Source organism: Octodon degus, unplaced genomic scaffold (assembly GCF_000260255.1).
Source record: "Octodon degus isolate 3935 unplaced genomic scaffold, OctDeg1.0 scaffold00256, whole genome shotgun sequence".
In the NCBI taxonomy this organism is placed as follows: domain Eukaryota; kingdom Metazoa; phylum Chordata; class Mammalia; order Rodentia; family Octodontidae; genus Octodon; species Octodon degus.
The window spans coordinates 1,421,775-1,445,807 of NW_004524832.1; the positions used below are offsets into that span (position 1 = coordinate 1,421,775).

The 24,033-nt window shown below is 34.8% G+C and overlaps 1 protein-coding gene across 4 annotated transcripts in view; it reads right to left on the minus strand.

Annotated features, from left to right (window-relative positions):
* The window catches only part of Spata5 (spermatogenesis associated 5), a 344,203-nt gene that overhangs the window by 184,231 nt on the left and 135,939 nt on the right, over positions 1 to 24,033 (minus strand). For all 4 annotated transcript variants that reach the window (XM_004646151.2, XM_023706442.1, XM_023706443.1 and 1 more), the window contains one exon: positions 14,768 to 14,894. In XM_004646151.2, coding sequence (XP_004646208.1) covers positions 14,768 to 14,894 — 127 coding nt within the window. The remainder of the gene's footprint in view (positions 1 to 14,767; positions 14,895 to 24,033) is intronic.

Here is a 24,033-nt window from a genome sequence, read left to right on the forward strand (position 1 = left end):
TCAGCCTCAGGTTGCTGGAGTTCGAACCTCACACCTCTTCCGCTGGCCAAAAGTGCCCTGAAGGCATTCGAGGAACAAAAAAAAAAAAAAAAAAAAAATCCTTATTCCATAAGGGGGGCCTGGCCCTAGCTCAGGCCTTTAAGTGGCTGCTTCCACAAAGCTGTCAGCTTCAGGTTGCTGGAGTGCCCTGAAGGCATTCGAGGAATAAAAAAAAAAAAAAAAGTGGATGTGACTGCGTTCCAATAAAGTTTAGCTATAAAAACATGCAGACAGTACAGTTTTCTAATCTCTTTAGTTTTTTTTATATCCAGTTAATTGTCTCAAGTCTTGTTTAATTTTCGTATATTAAAAAAACCTATTTCTTAACACTATCAATTCTGTCTGAGAAACAAAACCACAAATACAACCCACATACCTTTATACCTTACCTCTACCTTTTCCCTTCACTTATCTTTGATTTCTTTTGTTTTTCTCTTCATTCAAGTCATCTAGTTATACAAAGCACGTCACAGAGTAAACTCTGGTTTATGAATGAAATAGCAAAGTATTTAAAATATTAAACATAATTTGAAACATTTTATAGATATTAAGAATATCTATAAACGCCAACCTTCTACTTTCCTCCGAAAAAACATGTGTCTCATCAATAAGGAAAAACAGTGAATTAAACTAGAAGGTATTAAAGAGAGAACCTTTTAAAAAATTCAAACCTAGCCTAAATATTTTTGCTCAGTTTCCCCAAACCTTAGCATTTTTTAACTCTTCTACTTAAACATATTACCCCTCTTGTTTTTCATCCCATTACAGAAAATTCCATTTTGCACTTTAAGGTAGAAATAAGAAAAAAGTCTTAGATTTCCAAAAGGCGTAAGAATTATAATTGGCTACTATTGTCTTTTACATTAAAAAAACATAATTCTGAATAAATCTGTCTTCAAGTACTATATTCTGATGCACGTAGTGTCTAACAACATTTAAACCCAGTTTAAGCTCAGTTTAAAAAGTTTAAACGCAGTCTAGACAACTCAGTAACTTAAAGAGAAAAATGCAAGTGGGGCTGGAGATACAGCTCAGTGCAAGAGGTGTGGGGCTCAATCATCAGTATTAAAAGAAAAATAATGTAAATTTTAAGTCACAAATTGTACTGGCTTAACAGACTAAAAAGTTGTAAGAGGTGAAAACTATTATGCGATGTTAAAAATGGCTGTCCAAGACACTGTTCTGGTTTACTAGGAAATAAAAAGTATATCTCATTAAAAATAAAAAGTATATCTGGGGAGATGGCTCAGTGGAATAAACACTTCCCTGGCAAGTGCAAGGGCCTGAGTTTGAACCCCGGTTCCGCCCAAAAAAAGAAAATAAATAAATAAAAGTCTAATTTTGAAATCTTAGATTTTATTACAATGAAAAAAGTAAAAACTGTCCATAACATATATTTAACAATTAAACTGACTTTCATTTTTGAATAACTTCTCTAAATGATTTGGGAAATTTCTCGTTTGCCAGAAAAAATTTTATTAAGACAAATTTTCAGCAGCCATCTCCCATTTGGTACAATGGCAGCCTTCAGATCCCTTGTGAAGCCCAAGACTGTCAAAAAGAGGACCAAGAAGTTCATTCGGCACTAGTGAGACTGATACGTCAAAATCAAGTGAAACTGTGGAAACCCAGAGGCATCAACAATAGTACAGAGGAGGATCAAGAGCCATATCTTGATGCCCAACATAGGTTATGGAAGTAACAAAAAGACAAAGCACACGCAGCCCAGTAGCTTCCGTAAGTTCCTGGTTCACAATGTTAAGGAGCTGCAGGTGCTGCAACAAGTCTTACTGCAGAGATTGCTCACAATGTCTCCTCTAAAAACTGCAAGGCTATCATGGAAAAAGCAGCCCAGCTAGCCATCCAAGTCACCAATCCCAAGCAGGCTGTGCAGTGAAGAAAACGAGTGGACGGCCTGTGTGCATGTTCATTTATGCTTCAGTAAAACCACAAAAACTGCCCAAAAAAAAAGAGGAGGAAAAGGAGGAAGAGGGGGAGGGGGAGGGAGAGGAGGAGGGGGAGGGGGAGGAGGAGGAGGAGGAGGAGGAGGAGGAGGAGGAAGAGGAGGAAGAGAAGGAGGAGGAGAAAATGAAAAGTAAAGAAAAAGGAAGAAAGAAGAAAAAATGCTCTAAGAACCTTTCTAGCATGCTCAATGTTGTGGCTCTTGCCTGTAATCCCAACACTGGGGAGGCTGAGACAGGAGTACTGCTGCAACTTCAAAGACAGTCTAGGCTACAAGTGAGTGCAGCCTGAACTGCATAGTGAGACCCTGTCTCAAAAAGACACTTTAAAAAAGAACCTTCCAGCACTAAAACTTCACTTACTTCTTCCCTGAATACCAGGTAGTAGGGTTTGAAAGCAACATCTCCTTTTCTGAGGTATTTTTTTATTTATTTATTTTTATTTATTACATTTATTTATTGTGTGTGTGTGTGGCCAGCTCAGCCCACCAGGGGGCGGGTCTGGCTGGCATGTGGTGCTGGGGATCGAACCGCGGTCCCTGTGCTTTGCCAAGCTTGTTTCAAGTAAGTGCTTTAGACCACTGAGCCATCTCTCCAGCCCTTCTGAGGTATTTTTGATCCCAATGAGTCAAAGTATCATGCAGTCTATGTGAATAGTTTATCAAAAAATAATCGAAGACTAGGAAAAGAGCTGAGGAGAACAATGCTTGACCTTTAAATGAGAAAAAGTACTGCTTAATATAAAGGGGACATCTTCCTTTGCATTTCTCATTAAAAACTATTTTTCAAATATGTTTTTTTAATGGTCAAGTTTAAACTATACATATTACAAAATTCACTCTCTATAGTTAAAAAGATAGAGGGTTAGAGAAACAGAAGGAGGGGGTAAGGGAGGAAAAACAAGTACAGAGGGGAGGAGGATATCATCATCACAATCAAAATATGGACTATTTCCATCATCCCCCCAAAAATTCTTCATGCCCTTTGTGGTGAATTCTCTCAGGCTCCCAGATCTAACTTATGATTCTACAGCCCTACCTCTTCTATAGTATCATAAAAAAAAAAAAAAAACGAAGAAAATATACTGAGGTGCCCTTTGTTTGAGTTCTTAGTATAATACTTCTGAGATACATCTACCTTTTACATATGCATTAGCAATCTGTTTCTTTTTATGTGAGTTTCATTATATGTGGCCATGTTACAGTTTATCCATTCAAGTGCTAGATATTTGAGTTGTATAGATGATTTGAAAAAAGCTGCTTACATAAAGTTCTTTGTGTAGAAAAAATATTTTCTTTTTTTTGGGTAAATATATAAGCAGCAGAACTGCTGGGTAGTATGGTGAACATATATGTTTAATTATATAAGAAAACTTTATTTTAAAAAATAAAAAAATATTAATAGCTTCACTTAAAACAGTAAATAAGCCTGTTACTATGGTTAATCACACATCACAGTTTTTGAGAACACATATACACATAGCATTACTAATTTTACACATTAATTCATTGACTTAAAGACACGGGTATTGTATAAAATATATATAAACTGCTTATATTTGACTAGATTCAATAAAGCATCATATTTAAATCACTCAGGACAGTAACTGGTGCACAGTGTACATCTAATAACTATTCATTCACTGTTCAACTTTTGTTTTTCCCAATGCTCCCAACTCAGATAAACCTTACTTAAATTTAAATTATTACTGAGAATACACATATATAAATGTCAGCCACCATTTTTTTAATGTAAAGCTAGCTCTAATCATTTCCTTAAGCTGCTTTTCCTCTGGATAGAGAAGCCTGTAAGCCTGCAATCACAAAACGTTTCAGGTGAGCAACACCATCTTGTGTCAAAAAACAGCAACTGCAATCCCAGAGTCTTTCTCACAGAACACAGATGACAGAGGCCAGAGGGTATGAGATCTAACACCTATTTTTCCAAATCTACTCTGATGCATTTGCCACTAAAGTATTATAAACAAAGTCTAAATTGTTCAGATTTTATGATTATAATACTTTAAAACTTGTACATATTTCAAAACATGTACATACTATAAAGAAAAAAAACCTAGTTTTCTTTTATTACATGGCTCTCATCCTTTTCCATACCCCTTCCAAACACACATATACACTGCCAAAACTGACACATCATTATAGTTCAGAGGCTCTATGTTCCTTCAAAAAAAATCCAGCAAGTTAGGCTTTCTACTAATCGATTTAAAATATTCAATATATGGCTTCGGATTTGGCTCTTGGCTACAATCAACATTAGTTCCCACATACAGTATTGTAAAAGCATAATAAAGGAAGATTTTTTAAATTACAAATTTAGAATTGATTGTGCAAAGTAAAAGTCGCACAGAATAAGACAATAGGGAGCTGGAATGGAGAATGGAGATCATAGAAAAAAAAGCTCTGAAGTGGTCGAATCTATAGCATTTAGGTTAGGAAGACAGGTGAGCAACAGGACACATTCACCACAACAGTTCCATTTAAGATATCATATAGCAAAAATGGTAAATTCCATTTGGAGATGTGAGTGGAATATCCACAATGAGTTAACTTGCATCCTATAACTAGGAGTACTCAACAGAAGAAAGTTGCTACACTACAAAATGAAGACTCTAGGCCAGGTTTGGTGATGCAGGTTTGCAACCCCAGCACTCCAGGAGGTTGAGGCATGAGGAGAACAAGTTCAGTCTCAGCCTGAGCCTCTTAGCAATTTTCTGAGACTCTTTCACTGCAAAATAACAGATAACAAGGGTCTGGGTTATAGTTCAGTAGGAGGCCTTAAATTTATTCTCTGGTAATGGAAATAAAAAATTATTGTATATAAAATCATATAAATATGCGACAAACATTTTAAAAGAAACACATTGTTCAGTTTTACCAGATAAATAAAAATGATAGTGTTTTGGTTTGTTTTTTTTCGGAACCGGGGATTGAACTCAGGCCCTTGGGCTTGCCAGGGAAGCACTTATTCTATTGAGCCATGTCCCTGGCCTCAAAAATGATAGTGTTATGGAAAAAAAAATTAGAATTGACTCAGTTTTACTCATGTACTTCTTTTTTAATCTACAGGGTCTTACTATGCAGTTCACACTAGTAGTGAGTCTCCTCCTGTCTCAACCTCCCCAGTGCTGGGATTACAGGTATACACCACCATACCTGGTTTCAGTGGCCAACTCAGCAAGCCCAAGGTTCCTGGGCCACCACAGCATGCGGTACTGGGGATCAAACCCAGGTCCTTGTGCTTGCCAGGCAAGCGCTTAGACTGCCGAGCTATCTCCCCAGCGCTCATCTATATACTTCTGATCTAATTCAAACTTATGTTTACATTTGTAGCAGCTTTTAAAAAAATAGTTAAAAAGCACATTAAACAGGACTAAAAAATGGGCTGATCAGACAACTGTGAAAGGAAAAAATATGCAACTCAACAAGTTTTCCTTCTTCAAAGAGTAATGCATTTTAAATGAAAAAGTCAAGATGTTCTTCAATGTCAACTAAAGCGTTTGTTACAAAGCAACAGCTGTGAGGCTGATTTATGCCCCTGTCCTTCTTCTGAGCATCATGTGGATAAAAAGAAAAGTGAGGTTTACACACCTGGATAATATTTACCTGCTTAAAAATCTGTTTGAAGAACGGAACTTTCCAACAATAAGAAAGGTTGAAAACGTACTTAAAATGAAAATAAAATAAATACTCTTTGGTAGGCAGCATACTTTTAGTATCATTTGCTATTTCTATTACTGCCTCTATTGTCACAAAATAAAACTACAGAGTTTGAATACTATAACAGAGATTATCCACTACAATTCAGAGAGACTCACAACTCTAACAGGCTAAATAAATTCAAAAAACACTGTTAAGAATAAAGCTAGAACTATAGAAATCAAGATCTTAACATCTGTCTGCCAATTATTTTGCTGTATCTAACTGGCAATTTTAAGCACAACAGTTTTTGTACAGGTCATTATTGTCTCTAGTATCTTTGTCCTCTCACACGTCAATGACATTTGCTCCAAATTCTTTATCATACTTTTACTGCCTGTATGATGCAAAAATCCATTTCCAACTGTTAAGCATAACCCAAAAATTCATCTTGAAATACTGAAGGTAAAAAGGGCTGTGTCTAGAATACTGAAGAAAAGCTCAAAGAAAATTACACTACCATTGATACAGTGTAACAAAATGCAATCTCACACCTTTATAAAAACTGCTATAAAAATAAGCTCTGTCTTAATTGACAAATTCAAACAAAAGAAAAAAAAACCCATTTTTTTTTCAGGTAATTAAAAAAATATATATATATGCATTACTTACATTCTGTAAATTCAAAAAATAGTTAAGTAGTCAGAAAACTGTTTCAGGATCATTTTAAAGCTAAAACAAAACTAAAATAGCATGTTTTAATCACTTAAAGGTTCAAAACAAAATTTACCTAAAACTGTAAAGAACTTTTAATGTTGCCTCTTTGCATCAAAGATAAAAGAAAGCAATTCCTTAATCAACATTTTTTTCAATAAACTATGACAAGTTTACTTTCAGTTGTTCTTCCTCCATAAATAATTATGATTATCCTAACTTCTCTTTCTGAGTTCCCTTTAGTACTTCAGAATATTTACTCATTAGCTCAATGGGAATTGAACTTTCTATGAAACTCACATATATTGAAGATCCTGAACTATGTACTTAAAACGTTTATTTTTTTAAACATAATACAAACTAGAATTAAAAGAAAAAAACTACAAATGATACAGATTTTCACTTAACAAAGTAATATGAATTTCACATTATTCATTATAATACATAGTGTTCTCTTCCAACCAGTTATTCGTAATACCAGATATGTGCATGAAAGTTGAAAGAAAAACAGAAGTGTATAAAAAATTAAGAAGAGAAAACATACAAACAATTGAAAAAAGGAGACAAAAAACCCAAATGCTTCTTTCTATAAAGCAGAAAAGCACAGTAGAGTTGTCTAAAGCATTCTGCTTCCACATATAAATCTCTTTCCACTACTCCCACTCCAGTCCTCCTCAACTCAGAAACTCTTTCCTTTTGAATAAATTCATTCCCTATCCCAATATCTGTTGTACCCTTCAGATTCCATTTTTCTCTTTCAGGTTCTCACACTAAGGAGACGACAATACAATGTTTCCACATGCGAGTCTGATTTATTTCATTGAAGAGTATGTTCTCTAGTTGCACCCAATTACCGACAGGAGTCAAATTTATACTGTTTTATAGCTAATACTCCATTATGTAAAAATACCCCATCTTCTTTATCCATTCTTCACTCATTAGGCATCTAGGTAGCTTCCTGGATTTAGCTATGACAAATTGTGCTGCTATAAACAAGGGTGCAAATATATCAGTCATGAAAGGTTTTCGTTTTTTTTTTGGAAAAATACCCAATAGGGGAATAGCTGGCTTGAATGATCTCCAATCCTAGCTTCTGAAGGAATCTCTACACTGATTTTCATGGTGGTTTACTATGCATACCCACTAAAAGTGCAGAAGGATTCCTTTTTCCCCACAGACCTCTCCAGCTGTTATTGGCTGACTTCATGTTAGCCATTCTTGCTGGGGTGAGATGTTTTAATTTGCATTTCTGAATAACCAATGGTGTTGAACATCTTTTCATATATTTATTTGCCATTTATATTTCATCCTTTGAGAAGTGTATGTTCATCTCAGATGCCGAATTTTTGATTGGGTCTTTGAATTTGGAGGGACAGATTTGTTTTTTAACTCTTCCCATGTTCTAGATAGAAGGTCTTTGTTGGAAGGACAATCAGCTGTAATTTTTTCCCAGTATACTGGTTTCTTTTTACCACTGGAGATTTAGTTTGAAGTACAGAAACTTTCAAAAAGATGAGATCCTTCAGTTTTTGCCCATTTATTATGATGTTGGCTATTGTGTTTTTCATAGATAGCTTTTATCAGGTTGAGATATAGACCATCTATTCCAATTCTCTGTAGGAGTTTTATCATGAATGAGTGTTGGACTTTGTCAAAAGCTCTTTATACATCTTTTGAGATGATCATTTGTTTTTTTTTTTTTTTTTGGTTCTATTGATGTTGTGTATCACATCTATGGATCTGCATATTTTGAACTATCCCTGAATTCCTGGAATGAATACCACTTGATCATGATGTATAATCTTGATAATTTGCTGCATTGTTTACTAGTAATTTATAGAGGATTTCTGCATCCATATTTATTAGAGAAACTGAACTGTAGTTCTCTTTTTTAGATAGATCTTTCTCTGGTTTTAGAGAGTAATACTTGGCTCCAGGAAAGAGTCTAGGAGAAGTGCTTTCCTTTCAATTCATTGAAGGGTTTGAGGAAAGCTGGCATTAAATCTTCTCTAAATTTCTTGTATAATTCTGCTATGAATCTATTGAGATCTGGGCTTTCCTTTGTTGGTAGGTTTTTTATTACATTTTCAGTTTCATTTCTTGTTATTGGGTTATTCAGTTTGTATATCTTCCTGACTCATCTTTGGCATTTCATATGTATATAGGAAACTGCTCATTTCCTCTGTATTTTCCCTCCTCTGAGAGTAAAGATTTTAGAAGTATTGGTGATCTTCTGAGTTTCTCTAGGGTCTGTCATGCCCTTTTTATCCTTTACAGCATGAATTTGGTTTAGGTTGGCTAGGGGCTTATCAATTTTATTTATTCTTTCAAAGAACCAACACTTTGATTCATTTATTATTTTTTTCATCTCCAATACATTAATTTCTACTCTAATCTTTATAATATCTTGCCTTTTTTGGGCTTTGGACTTGACTTGCTCTTCTTTTTCTAGGAGCCTGCAGGGCAGCATAAGATCATTTATTTGGGATTGTTCTGTTTTCCTAATGTGCAAATTTATAGCTATAATTTTCCTTTTAAGACAGCTTTCTCTGTATTCCACAGATTTCGGTAACTTATATTTGCAATTTCATCTGACTGTAAATATTTTTAATTGCTTCTGTGATCCACTGGTTGTTTAGGAGACTGCAACTTAATTTCCATGTGTTTATGTAGTTTCTTTTGTCAATAATTTCCAGTTTTATTGCACTATGATCAGATAGTACACATGGGATAATTTCAATTGCTCTGCATTTACTTCTGAGCACTCTGTGTGCTAGTACATGGTCCATTTTGGAGAATATCCGGTGTGCATCTAAGAAGAATATGTATGCTGCTGTTGCTGAGTAAAACACTATAAAATTCTACTAAGTCAATTTCTTCATGAGTTTGGTTTAGTTTGTTATTTCTTTCCTGATTTTTTGCATAGTTGATCTATTTCTTTGTGACAGTGGCATGTTAAAGTCCCCCATTGCTATTGTATTATTGCCCATTTGATTTTCACGTCTATTAAAATTTGTCTTATGCAGCTCAGCGCTCCTACATTGAGTGCATAAATATTTATTATTGTTATATCTTCCACTTGCAGTTTTCCTTTAACATATATGTACTGACTTTCTTTATCTCTTTGGATGATTTTTGGTTTCAAGTTGATATTTTCAGAAACCAAGATGGCTACCCCTGCTTTTTTTCTGATTTCCTGTGGCATGGAAGATTGTTTTCCATCCTGTCACTTTTAGTCTGTGAATTTCCCTTTGAGTTAAATGTGTTTCTTGTATGCAGCATATTGTTGAGTTTTCTTTCTTAATTCACTCTGCTAGTCTATCTCTTTTGATTGGAGAACTGAGGCCATTTCCATTGACAGTTATAACTGGTATGTATTGGCTTATCTTTGTTATGTTATTTTCCTGGTATAGGTTCTGTAATTTTTTCCCCTTTTTAATTAATTACTCTATTTGGTGGTTCCTTTCTGTTGTTAATCTGTAATTCCACCTTTCTCTAGAATACCTCTCAGTACTCTTTGTAGGGTTGGTTTGATGCTCATGAATTTCTTCAATTGTTCTCTATCATAGAAAGATCTTATTTCGTATTTGAATTTGATAGTTTTGCAGGGTACATCAATTTGGGTTATCCAAATATGAGGAAACAATCTGACATTCAGGTAACCGAAGCATATAGAATGCCAAGTAACCTCAACCCAATTAAAAACACACCAAGACCTATAATAGTCAAGATCCCAGAAATTCAGCTCAAGAATATACTGAAAGCCATTAGAGAAAAGAAGCAGATCACATTCAAAGGAAAACCCATCAGAATTACTCTTCACAAACCATGAAGGCAAGAAGAGCATGGAGCAGAGTACTTCAAGTGCTCTATGAAAACAAATTCCAGTCCAGACTACTATACCCTGCAAAACTCTCTTTCAAGTTTGATGGAGAAGTGAAATACTTCCATGACAAGAACAATATCAATCTGGGTTGGACACTATTTTCTTTCTGGACCTGAAATACTTCACTCTAACCTCTTCTTGATTTGATGGTTTATGCAGAGAAATCTGTCATGATTCTGATGGGTGTTCCATTGTAGGTGATGTTTCTTCTCTCTAGCAGCTTTTAATATTCTATTCTTTTGATGAATTTCTGAGATCTTGATTATTATGTGTCTGGGTGTAGAGTTACTTGATTATGGCTCTGTAGAGTTCTATATGCCTCATTTATCTATATGTCAGGTTCTTCTGTCATGTTTGGAAAATACTTATGCAAATAGTCTTTTTATGGCATTTGTGCTGTCTCCTGCTGTTCACTGACACTTATTATTATATTATTTTCTTTGCATCATCTTGTAGCTACAGAATAGTTATTTCCTGGTTCCTTGTTAGTTTTAAGAGATCTTTTATTTCATGTTCATTAGCTGTAACCCTGTCTTTAAGGTCTGAAAGTCTATCTTTAGTTTTATTCAAGTGGTTTTGCCAGCTTTCAATGGAGTTAATATCCTGAATAATCTGTTTGAATCTGTGTCATGCACTGCAATTCTTTCCTGTATTGTTCATTCAGTGTTCCCATCATTTTTCTATACTCTATTTTTCCATCTATGTCTTACTTAGCTGTGCTGAGCAATTCTTCGTGGTCCTTTCTTTTTGGACCTGAGAGATTATTTCTGTTTTTATTTCTTTTACAACCTGCTGAACTTGTTTCTTTTCTTCAGTTGCTATCATTTCAGAGACTTCAAGTGTGTGACTTTCAAGTTCTTGTATGTCTTTGTCTCCCGGATTTGTTCTGGGTGGGCTAGGAGACTAACAGTGCCTTTTGCTCCTGTGTTTTGGCATTTTTGAAGCTCCCAGTAATCACCCAAATAAAGAGTCCCACAGGTCGCCTAGAGTCTGCCAAAGTTCTTAAATGGCATCAGAAAAGCTGTGTGACTTCTGGAGCTGGGCTCACAGATCACAGCTCTCCTGCATCCTGCAGGCCACTCAGGGTTATAACTTCTTAAAAGTTTGGACTGGTATTAGCAGAAGCTCCATGGCTGCGCACTATGTGCTATGGAATTTCAGGCCTTAGCAGAGTCCTACAGGCTGCCCAAAGTCTGCCAAAGTTCTTAAATGGTGTCAGGAAAACTCCATGCCTGCGCACACTGGGCCCGCAAATCGCAGCTCTCTTACCTCATATAGGACACTCTTAAAACTACTTTTAAAACAGAAAACTACCTGTCTACTTATATAAAATATACTACATCTCTTTTTTTATCTTACTATATGAACTACAAAATTTTTGCATTTTAAATTTATTTATTCATTTGGTGCAGAGCCTTGCTATGCAGCTTAGACTCATAGTGATCCTCTTGTCTCAGCCTCCCTAGCACTGGGACTACTGGCATATAAAACCACACCTGGTATTGGTGGCTTGCATTGCATGCCCAGGGTTCTGGAGTCCCCATGGCGTGAGGTAGAGGGGATCAAACTTGGGTTCTTGCCCTTGTCAGGCAGGTGCTTAGACCCCTCTCCTCCCCAGCACCATTTTTGTATTTTAAACCAAAGAACAAAAATAAATACTCTCTAGATATCTATATGACATCAATCTTTTTTTTTTTTTTTTTTTTTCTTTTTTGCAGTACAGGACATTGAACTTGGGCCCTTCAGCTTGACAGTCAGGTGCTTAAGGCATCAGTCTTAAAATTGCCAGTCACTGTGTTTTCATTGTGTGTGTGTGTGTGTGTGTGTGTGTGTGTGTGTGTTTTCTGTAAAAAACATAGCTCTGAGCAAGTCTGTCTTCTAGTATCTTAATGCACAGAGAAAAAATAACTTTTAAACCATAAATTTTACTAGCTAATGGACTGAAATGCTGTGAAAGATGAACACTATTACTTGATATGAAATATAATGCTTGATTATAAAGCATTACTCTGGTTATATATACTGTCCCTTCTAGATGAATATAATTTAGAATTTTAAAAAGTACATTTTCATCCTTTCAGTTAATTTTATTATAGTTAAAAATCATTATAAACTGTAATTATAAACCACATAAAGTCTTCTGGATGATTCTGTCACAGAGCCTTCGTGTCAACACCTCAACATGCAGAGAGAGTGGCAGATGGGCTCCCGCACTTGACGAGTCAGAAAGCTGGTCAAATCTAATACAGTGAGGTCATTAAGATTAATTCTTCTACTCCTAACGCCTCAAACTTTTTTAGTAGATGTTATGAAACTTACTAAAAAGTCATTTGGACTTAAAAAAAAAAAAAAGAAAGAAATATTAAGGAATCATGTGCAAAGTAGCACAAACTTACAAGAACTGATTTTGAAAAAAGATCTTCATAGCTGATTGCACTGTGACAACCAGCCTTCTGAAACTTAACTTTGCGCCACCCTAATGCTGTATGCTATTACAATAGAATCCAAGGAAGGAAGGATTTGATCCCCTGAGACCCATATCATCTTTCTCACATATTCTATCAAGTGCAAGTCTAAGTGCTACTATGGAGAGGTTTCACAAATGTAAAGCCCTAAACTAGTTGAATATAAGGTAGAAGGATTTAAAAAAAGAAATAAAACTGATGGCCTTACCTATTAGATTAGCCTTTAAAAGGCAGTGGATTTCTCCTGGCAAAGAAAATATTAACTATGATCAAGCAAATGTGTTGGAAAGTCTTCACTATGATCTTTCGGGGGGGGGGGGGGAGCACCTGTATGACAAGGAATGAGAGCAGTCTAATTGCTAAGTGGATCCTATTTGATAGCCCTTACCTCTGTATCATGTAATCACTAATGAGTCTAAGTTATACAATTTATGTAGAAGAATAAAGAAAAGTTTACTGAAAGGCCAAAGTTCTACTCTAAGAAATTATCTAGCATTGAGTGTATTGAACAATGAAACCAAATAAAATCATTATTAGATGAGGTCCAGAAGAAAAGGAAACAAGCATAAGAAATTTTCGAGCTCATCAGCAAATGGGAGCAACAATTTAAAAAGTAATAAAATATATTCCTACCAAGAGAAAGATTTTTTTCCCAGAATTAGCACTATTACGAAAATGAAGGACAGATAAGGTGCTTTCAGCACTTTCTATTATCTTCATTAAGGGTCAGTTCTATCCTTCGTACAGACTTCCCAGATGCTTCAGCACTTATCTAGATCCTACCTATGTTCAGAACTCACTTCAGCATATAGTGAAATACTGCATCAGTAAGGGAAGAGAGGTTTTCTTAACTATATATGATGATATATGGGTCTTTATCCCACAATAAGATACCTAACTGAATTAAAGAAAAATTTTATTCTTACATAAAAGGTCCTTTCAGTCTCCAAATTAATTTTACACAATCACATTTAAAAATAATATAGTCTGTCTGTGCACAGAGAGGGAAGAGCTCAAAAGATCATACATATGAGGCAGTAGTACTGCCTCAACCAAAAAAATGGGTAAATGGTTCATGTTCTTAAAGCATATTTTTACTTTCAAATCCTTGTAAAAAATTATATATTAAATATCAATGAACATGTAAATTACTGGACTCCTTATAACCATGACTTGGGAATACAGTGGAATCAACAGCTTCAAAGAGTTCCTTTCTATTTAAATGAATGCCACTACCTAAGTAATTTCCTAGGAAAATATACATGAAAATGCTGAAAACGTCTCAAAAAGAGTAAGATCAGAGAAAAAGAAAAACAATCTTAAAACTTTTAATTCTCTAAATAAATCTAAAATTTCAACAAAAAAATGAGATGTTGAAGTTACAAAATATATTACATTGAATCAGGATCAAATATATATACACCTCTCTCTCTCTCTCTCTCTCTCTCTCTCTCACACACACACACACACACACACACACACACACACATACACAGAGCATTCATACAGGTTTTTTTTTTCTTTAATACCTTTAAAATTAGGACAGTTCTCTGGGAGGTCTTGAATGAACCCATTCTGCCCCATTTCTCACTAGCAGAGTAAGTAAAGAATGTGCTGGAATGCAGTATCCTGAGATAGAGAGGGACAAGCTAGAACAGCCCAGGCTTATTCCAGGCCTCCTGTAAAAACAGATACCTTCTAATGATTTTGCCCAGTGATTCCGGGTGCCCAATGAAAGTAAGTCCAGTACAAGCTGATTTCCAGGGACTGCAAGCTGCAGTGCAAGTGCAGTACACACATTGATGAATCTACCACTTTTCCCAAACCATAAGGGACTACTTCACAATGAATACAAGCTTTCTGTTGTCCCCTGCTACCTATGTGTAAAGTAATAAACCTACTTCATGTGATCAGAACACAATAAATCTGTTTTACAGCTTGCAGTATTTTCTAATGAAAAATTAATTAGAAAGTGATATGCAAAAAATATAAAATCAATTGAGCCAGTTCTTGATTTTACCACACCCATGGTGCCATATTTCTTACCTTGTCTATCCTGTCTGGGCGGTTAGTAGCGGCCAAAATTGTCACATCCTTTAGCTGTTCAATCCCGTCCATTTCTGTTAAGAGCTGAGCCAAAACACGGTCGGCCACATTCCCAGCACCTGAAGAACTAATGATTAAAAATATACTTTTAAAACATCTGTTTATCTATTCCTAAATCTTGAACTTACTATTCTAAAGTTTCTTATTCTACAATAAAAATTATGTCTGTTTCAAAACAGCATGTATGTTTGGATGTCAGAAAATTCATTGTTTGAACTATCATTTCAAAAAACTATCACAGTCAACTATTGGACTCCATACCTCCAGCACCATACATATAGATTTTCTTTCCAATGGTGAAACAATGAGTACTGCACCAGAAAACGATATAACTTTAAACAGTTCATCAAATAAAAAAAAAGATTCTATTCTATGGCTATAAATTTGATAACCTAAATAAAAACAGACCAATTCCTTAATAGCCACAATCTGTTGAAACTTACATATAGAATAGACAAACTGAATAGGCCTGCATACACTAAAGCAATTAAATCAATAATAATTTTGCAAACTGAGATAGGTTTACTACTAAATTCAACAATTTAGGGAAGAAATTATGCTCAGTATATATGACCTTTTCCTGAAGATACAGGCAGACAGAATACTAACTCATTCTATGAAACCACAATTATCTAACTTCAAAATCAGACAAAGATATCACAGCAAAACTATGAACTATCAATTAGTATCTCTCGTAAACATATACAATAATCCTCAATGAGATCATACCAAATCATTTTCCACAACATGTAAAAAGTATACACTGTAAACAAGTAGGATATATATAAGGTATGTAATATTTGGAAGTCAATTAACATGTTCCCACAGTTTTCGGTAGCTTATAGTAACCAATCAGACTATCTCTTGTCACTCAATGGGACAAACATGCATGTACTGCCAGTGGTTCACAGTCATCTGGTAGAAATATGAATTAAGGAACCTGTATGAATGTGTTAATATTACATCATATCAATATATGATATTCCATCATATTCCATCATATCAACAGCTGAAGAGGAAAAAAGCACCTCACAGTCACATCAATGGATGCAGAAAAAGCTTTTGACAAAATTCAACATTCATGATAGAAATGCTCAGCAAACCAGGAGCAGAGAACTTCCTCAACTTGATAAAGAACATCTACAGAAACCCTACAGATAATATCACATTTGATGGTGAGAAACTAGAAGCTTTTCTACTATGATCAGGAAGAATATCCCCTCTCACTACTAATTTTCAACATTTCACTGGAAGTCTTGAGAAAAAAAAATAAAAGGTATAAATTAAGGAGGAAGAAAAGGTATAGATTTGGGACAAATTATATCACTTACAAATGATATAATTATGTATGTAGGAAATATGAAACAAAAGTAAACTAAAACTCCTCCTGGAACAGTAAGTCATTATAAAAAGGCTTCAGGATACACAAAATCAACTGTTTCTATTACACCAGTAATGCATACACATGATATATACTAATACTCCCTAAATAAAATACTTATATGTAAGTATTATATAAGTAGTTCATCAACTCTAACAAATATACATAAGGTCTACATGAGAAAAACTATAAAACTATGAAGAAAAACATTAAAGGGCCAGGAAGATGGCTCAGTGGAATAAGCGCTTCCCTGGCAAGCGCATGGGTCTGAGTTCAATCTCTGGTTCCACAAAAACAAAACAATACAAAAAAATTAAAAAATGAACTAAACAAATGTAGAGATTCTACATTCATGGAAAGAAAATTTCAATATTATTAAAATAGTAATTCTTTGCAACTTGATCTACAGATTCAATGCACACTTACACAAGCTATTGTGTGTGGATATTCACAAACATTCTAAACTATAAGTAAAAGATCCATTGCCAAATTAATACTGAAGGAAAAGAACAAAGTTGGAATACTTAACACTATCCAACTTTCAAGAATTACTATTATAGTAAACAACATGGTGGCATTGGAAAAAAGACAAACTAATCAATGGAATGGAAAAAACAGCCCAGAAATAGACCTAAATAAATATAGCTAACTACTCTTTAGCAGAGGAACAAAGGCAATAAAATGGAACAAAGATAGTTATTTCACAAAAGGATACTGCAATAACTGAATATCCACGTGCAAAAGAAAAGATTCTATATAGAGATCATCTGATTTTTTCAGAAAAATTGACAGAATGGATCACAGTCATAGAACTAACATAAAATATAAACCTATAAAACACCTAGATGGTAATGTAAGAGGAAACCTATATGATGATATGTATATTGTATGCTCATAACATTTCAGATACAACACCAGAAACATCATGCACAATTTGACCTTGCAATACATGGTATCAAGAACATGAGAAGAAAAACCACAGACTGGTATAGAATTTTATATATGAATTTTATATATAGATATAGATACATAGATATATAGATATGTATCTATATCTATATCTATATCTATATATCTATATATATATATAACACAACAGTTCATCCAACTCCATTCATTCAACAAGAATAGTTTTAGGAAATGAATTTTTTAAATCATCCTATATTATCACATAGCCTTGTTCTAATCCATTCTACTTTTACAATCTGAAAGGAAAAACTTCTAAAACTCAGCAATATAAAAATGAGCAACCAGAGAGATTTTTCGGTGGGCCAACAACTTTTGTTTGCCCTGTCAGAAAACCAAATGTCAGGTAGATAGGGTTGCTAATCATAGTAATTCATTTTATAAGCCACAGCAGGTTTGTCAGGTGCAGTCAGGTGATCATGAGGGTAAAGTATAAATAATTTTAAAGAATTCTGTAAATCAAGTAGTGTCACAATAAAGTACAGTAGAATAAAAAATTATTAAAGTTGAAACAAAGTAACTATACTGATCAAATATGTATTAGTCAATGTATATTACAATATACACAAAAAAGGAAAAAAAAACAAGTAGGTACATGTAAGAAAACAATAGATAATGCTTTGTATTTTTCTAGTATATCATCCCTTTACTAATTATGCTATTTGTATTAGTCACTTTTCCATTGCTGGAAAAAAAATATCCCATACCCACAGCTTAAAGGAAGAGGAGAAGAGATTTATTTGGTTCAGTTTCCAGTGAGTCTAGTTCAGAGCTGGCTGTGGCCCCAAGGCAGAAACGGCATGGTGAATAGGTCTGCTGAGGACTTGGCTCATTCCATAGTAGCCAGGAAGGAAAGTGAGGGGAGACGCAAAGGACAAGACAAGGATAATGATAAAAGCATTATCATTATCACAATCACCAATCTAACTAAAGAAAATAAATGTAATTTTTTACAGTTATCCTAGTGAGTTAAACTAACAAAGCAGTGTCTGGCACATAAATACATATTGCCACTTTTCTACTTATTTACAATATATATCAAACTTCCTTAAATTTTGCCATGAAAACCATTAATATTTGTTACTAAGAAGTGCTTCTCTGAAGCCCTTCACAACTATTAACTGTGCGCAGCAAATCAACCTATGTTATAAATACACTACTAAAGAACAACAGTTTCTACAAGATGTATTAGTAAAGAATAGTTCTTTAAATTTTAGTCTTACTCTGTTTATTAGCTTTCAAATATAATAACTTGGCTCCTCATGAGTCTCAAAAACTTATTTTGAGTATCAGGAATTTCCATATAGGAATACAGTATTATTATACTTTAAGATACACCTGTAAGGGGGTCGGGGAGATGGCTCAGTGGAATAAGTGCTTCCCTGGCAAGCGCAAGGACCTGAGTTCAATCCCAGGTTCCACCAAAAAAAAAAAAAAAAAAAAAGATACACCTGAAATGAAAAAAAAATTAAAAGACAAAATATTAGCTAGGCATGGTGGCACATACCTATAATAGCAACACTTGGCAGGCTAAAGCACAAGTATCGCCATGAGTTTGAAGCCAGCCTTGAACACAACACAGCGTGTTCAAGGTTTGAGCTACATAGTTAAGCCTCTGTCTCAAGAAACACACATACAAAAAAATTTTAAAAATATGTATTTAAGAATACACCTTAAGGTTGTGTGTGAGATGCAGAAATGACTGACTTAGCACTTAGCATGGTGGTACACATCAGTGATCCCAGCAACGAAGAGGCTAAGACAGGAGGACTGCCCCAAGTCAGAGGCCAGCCTTGGCTACATAGTGAGCTCAAAGCCAGCCTCAACTACGTAACTGCAAGATCTTGCATCAAAAACAAACCAAACCTTACTGTTTTGTTTTCTTCTATTTATATCAAAAGTTCCCTTCACTTTTCCCCCCTACATTTGTCTTGTATTTATGTGCTTTTCAAATGAACACAGTATTTTTTGAGAAGAGAACTCTACATAGCCATTTGTTTCCAATTACTCTGGACCATCATACATATGCTTTAATGTGGGTATAGCCACACATGATTTGGAACCTAGTGACTTGGGTGCTCGCTTGCTTGAAAAAAAGACAATTAGATTTCTCTACAATAAACTTTTTGAATGAATTCCTTGGGAAAGAATATCATGAAAACCTTCCTACAAAATTACTTAGTGTAAATTATAAATAAGAGCACACTTTCTCAAAAAATTTTCTCACTGTCCTAAAAAGTGTGATCTTGATTTTTTGCTGTAATCCTTCATTATTACTATTACTAATACAGTAACATCTACTACAATTGCTAACAGCTACACTAAGAATATCTGTCATTTCTGTATCCTGAACACAAATTACAAAAATTTTAGGAATGTGCATTCACCATTTAATTTTGTATTTACAAAACTATCTGAATTTTTTTTAAAGCATTTCTTTTTTGGAGCTCTTGAATGTGAATTATTACAAAGTTTAGAAATGATTCCTTAGCAAAAACTGATGACACTTCCATAAGCAAGAACATGGGTGATAACATTCCAAAAGACAGTCGCAAAGTCAAATTTTAAAAGAAAATCTGTTCACCAATTTAAAACATAGTAAAGTCAGACTGCCCAAAAACAATGGAATGACCACAACCTGTAAGCTTCCATTCCATTATTTGTATTAAACAAATACAAATACCTATGCAGCTCTTTGGTATACAATGTGCTAGTCACTTGAGGTAAGAAAAGGAAACATTGTTCTCTGAAGACTTTATATTTGGTATCTATCAATTAACTGATTTCATAGGTTCAAAATTTTGTAATTCTGTATCACTATGTAGCACATAAGTGAAACACTTGAATCTATTTCCTTGAATCTATTATTTTTAATTAAAACATTTATATTCCCAAAACTTTTTAATATCTGCAATCACTTCTAAAAAGAAATAGGTAGAAGTCAAACTTATCCATTTACTATTTGTTGTAGGAGACAATGGTAGATATAATTAAGGTTGAAGATTATGTGAAAGGAATTCTTTGGATTCTCGTTACTCAGTGTCTTTGTCCTTCGTTTCCATATAATATCAAGAGATAGGTGGAGAACATGGCAAAACTGTTCTGTGGGCAGAAAAATAATCTTGACTGACTTTCAAAGATTCGGTGGGGGGGGGGGAGAGGCTAGGGGAGATGGCTCAGGATAAGAAGTGCTTCCCTGGCAAGCGCAGGGCCTGACTTCAATCCCCAGTTCCTCAAAAAAAAAAAAAAAAAAAAAAAAAAAAAGATTCAGTAGGAAACATCAAAACTGTTATTCCAGGAAATCAAACAAACTCATAAGAAAAAGTTTAAATAAAAATGCTCAATCACTAACATAATGAAATGGTTTCATAAAACATCATTCATTATTTGCTAGACACAGGCAATATAGCAACTGGAAAATAGTGTTCTGTTACAAAAATATTGAAGATGTATTTCCCTAAAATAGTAATTCTTTTTCCTTCAGATGTCAAGCCTCTTTTCCAACTTATTCCTATTCAAAGATAGGGAGTGCCATGGCCTGAAGGGATATTATGGTAAGTTAAAAAAAAAAACAAAACTGCAAAACTATAACCAAAGACAAAATCCAGCCAGTCAACTGTTTTTTCATTAGGTTAACATATTTTCTAAGGATGCTTTCACATTATAGCAGCAGAGCTGAACAGTTATAACAGACTATATAGTCTAAAGAATTGACAATATTTACTAACACTCCTTGAAAAGTACTAACAAAATATACTAGTATTAGTAAAATATACTATCAGAAAAGATATGCTAACACCTATCTTAAACCAAACTGTCAAAATGGTATTTTACTTCCCAAAACTAACTATTTTGCAGGAATAACATGTATTTCCTTTTAATTCCTTCAATAAAAATAAAATGCTCTACCTACTGCATCCTTTCATGATTTCCATGTTAAGAAGTATCTTACATATCCATTTTTAATTTTAAAAATTTTCGTATACATTTTAAATGTCACAAAGAGTTTCAAAAGTAAATCATCTAGGGCTAGGGAGATAGATCAGCAGCATAAGCAACTGCTTGGCCAGCCCAAGGTACTAAATTCAATCCCTGGTACTGAAAAAAAGAGAAGGGGAGGGGACTGAAGGAGAAGGGAGGGCAGGGCAGGGGAGGGGAGGAGGGGGGGAGAAGAGAAGAGAGAAGTGAAGCAAAGCACCTAAATTTATTTTCTTGAAACCTGTCTCCTGACACCATCAATTATTACTCTGACAAAACCCAAGAAGCAAAAACCTAGAGGGCTAGGTAAATGTATACTGGTCTGAACAACAAACAGGCAGTACCTTTAATATAAAATGTAAAGAGTCAGCCAAATAGCTCAGCGGATTAAAGTGCCTACAAGAATCAGGGGCTGGGGATTCCATCCCTGAGCCTGCCGTGCCAGCTCCATCCCTGGGACACACTGCGACAGCAATTGAGACTAGGCATGGTGGCGCTCCCCTGTAATCCCAGCTCTTAGGAGGCTGTAAACAGGAAGATCGCTATGAGTCCGATCTAGTAGCGAGATCCTGAACATCCTGTAGACCCTTCCCTAAAATACATAAATAAAATAATACAAAACATAGTGTACAAAATGTTGGCAAACTTTCATTTTAAAGGAAAGGCAGCTATAGTAAGAGACCCATGTGTCCTGCAACAACAATAAAAAATTATTCCAAATTTCTAGAAAAACGCTGCAAAAGGCCATCTCCCAAAGGAAATTCATCTCATACCTTGAATGTATGGTATAGTGCTTAGTGACAATGTACAATCAAAGAGAACACTGCTGCTCTCCATTTTTCCTTTGTTCTGTTTCCCTTAGCATTAAAAGTTTGCCAATATGAAAACTATGTTATAAATGAGGCAATTAAGTACAAATTGAGAAAAGCTGTGTACTGGGGAATCAAACACTAAAATCAGCAACTTCAAAAACAGACATAAAATAAAAGCATTTAATAATGGATTAATATTAGTTTCTTGAAGCATAAAAAGGATTCCTTAATATTAAAATATGATTTTTTTTCTGAAAAAGATACATATCTCTATCTTCAACTCCAACAATATCTGAGGAGCAGTATAGTTAAAAAAGCAGCAAATCAAAAAGCACAGGCTCTAGCTTTGTCTAGGCCACATACTAGATAACGTCTCAATTTTCCCTTTATAAAATTTTATGATTTCTTGAAAATTTAAAAACCACCATAAAAACTTTACCTAAAAATTTATTATAGCACTCTAAAAATGTCATTTAGAGAAATGATGCATAAAAAAATTTCCTCTACACTGCTTAGTGACATGAATTCACTGAAATCTGTATATGCTGGAAAAGTGATTACCTTCTTTCCTGATTGCTACTTTTAAAACTCAGACTTCTATTCAGAAAGCTGCTAAGCCTGGAATTTTCATTTTCACAGAGAACTGGCTCAAAACCTCTTTTTCTTTCAACCATTCCAAGTGAAAGCTGATTCTAGGCAATTAAGTACAAAAACAGCTATACAAAAAAGCAGCTACTAATATCAGTGTATTTAGTTCCTCTTAGAAGTTAATAATCAATTAGTTTTCCCTTTTTCAGTATTTAACCATCTTTCTATATTCTACTCAAAAAAAAATCTCAAAATATTATATATATTAGTCTTATAAAACAGATCAACTTATTATTATCCCAAATAACAAATGGTCACTCTTTTACTTCTGAGATTTAAAATTTTTCTTTTTCTATTATAAATTAGTAAAGTTGGTACAGTGAAATAGCTCAGCAGGTTAAACACATGCCTACGCAAGCACAGGGACTGGGGTTAGATTCCTGGCACCACATGCCGTGCCAGCCCTGTCCCAAGGTGCACTGAGTGGGCCACCAAGACCAGGCACGGTGGCACACAACTGTGGCATTAAGTAAGCTGAAAACAGGAGGATCACTATGAGTTCTAGCTGTGTAGTAAGACCCTGAACCAGATAGATAGATAGATAGATAGATAGATAGATAGATAGATAGAGTGAGTGAGTCAGGATATGTCTCACAGTCTGTGGTTTTTTAGCCCCTGCCCTGCCCTATCCTTCTCTTTTTCTAAGAGGCATGACCTTATTATGTTTTCCAGGCTGGCCCCAAACTCTTTGGCTCTTGTGATCCCCATGCCTCAGTGTCCCAAGTGGCTGGAAATACAAGCATGCTCCATTAAACCTGCCATCATTTTATATGAAGAAATCATTTTCTTTAGTAAAGGCACATAACTAATAATGCTTACAACTGATTTCACTTTAGAATAATGAAATATTGATTTTACCTTAAAATAATGACATGAGTGTCTTGGCTCCAAAACTTACTTTGTTCAACAGTTCTGGTTGCAAATGGAATGGGTTATAAACTGAATCAAACTTCCCCATAAGGCTCCATCTTTTTCTATTTTGACCCTAATGAACGTGGTCTCAAACCAATTTTTGTTGCAAACTGAATCAAAATTTCCCATAAGGCTCAATGTAAATAAAATTAATCTATTCTGATATACATATATATATATGTATATATTCATACATATGTGTATGTAAACACAAAAGTGGAGTGTATGCAATGCATGAAGGAAGAAAAACATTAACCTTGCTTGAAGTGACTTCTGGCATGGAGGACAGAAAGAAGGCCAAGAAGGGTGACTGTCTTCAGGGGCAGTCCCCCTCCATAAAGAGACTGAGGGGGCTGGTGAAATGGCTCAGTGGTCTAAAGCACCTACTTAGAACAAGCTTAGCAAAGCACAGGGATCACGGTTCAATCCCCCAGCACTACATGCCAGCCAGCACCGCCCCCTGGTGGACTAAGCTGGCGCCACACCACACACACACACACACACACACA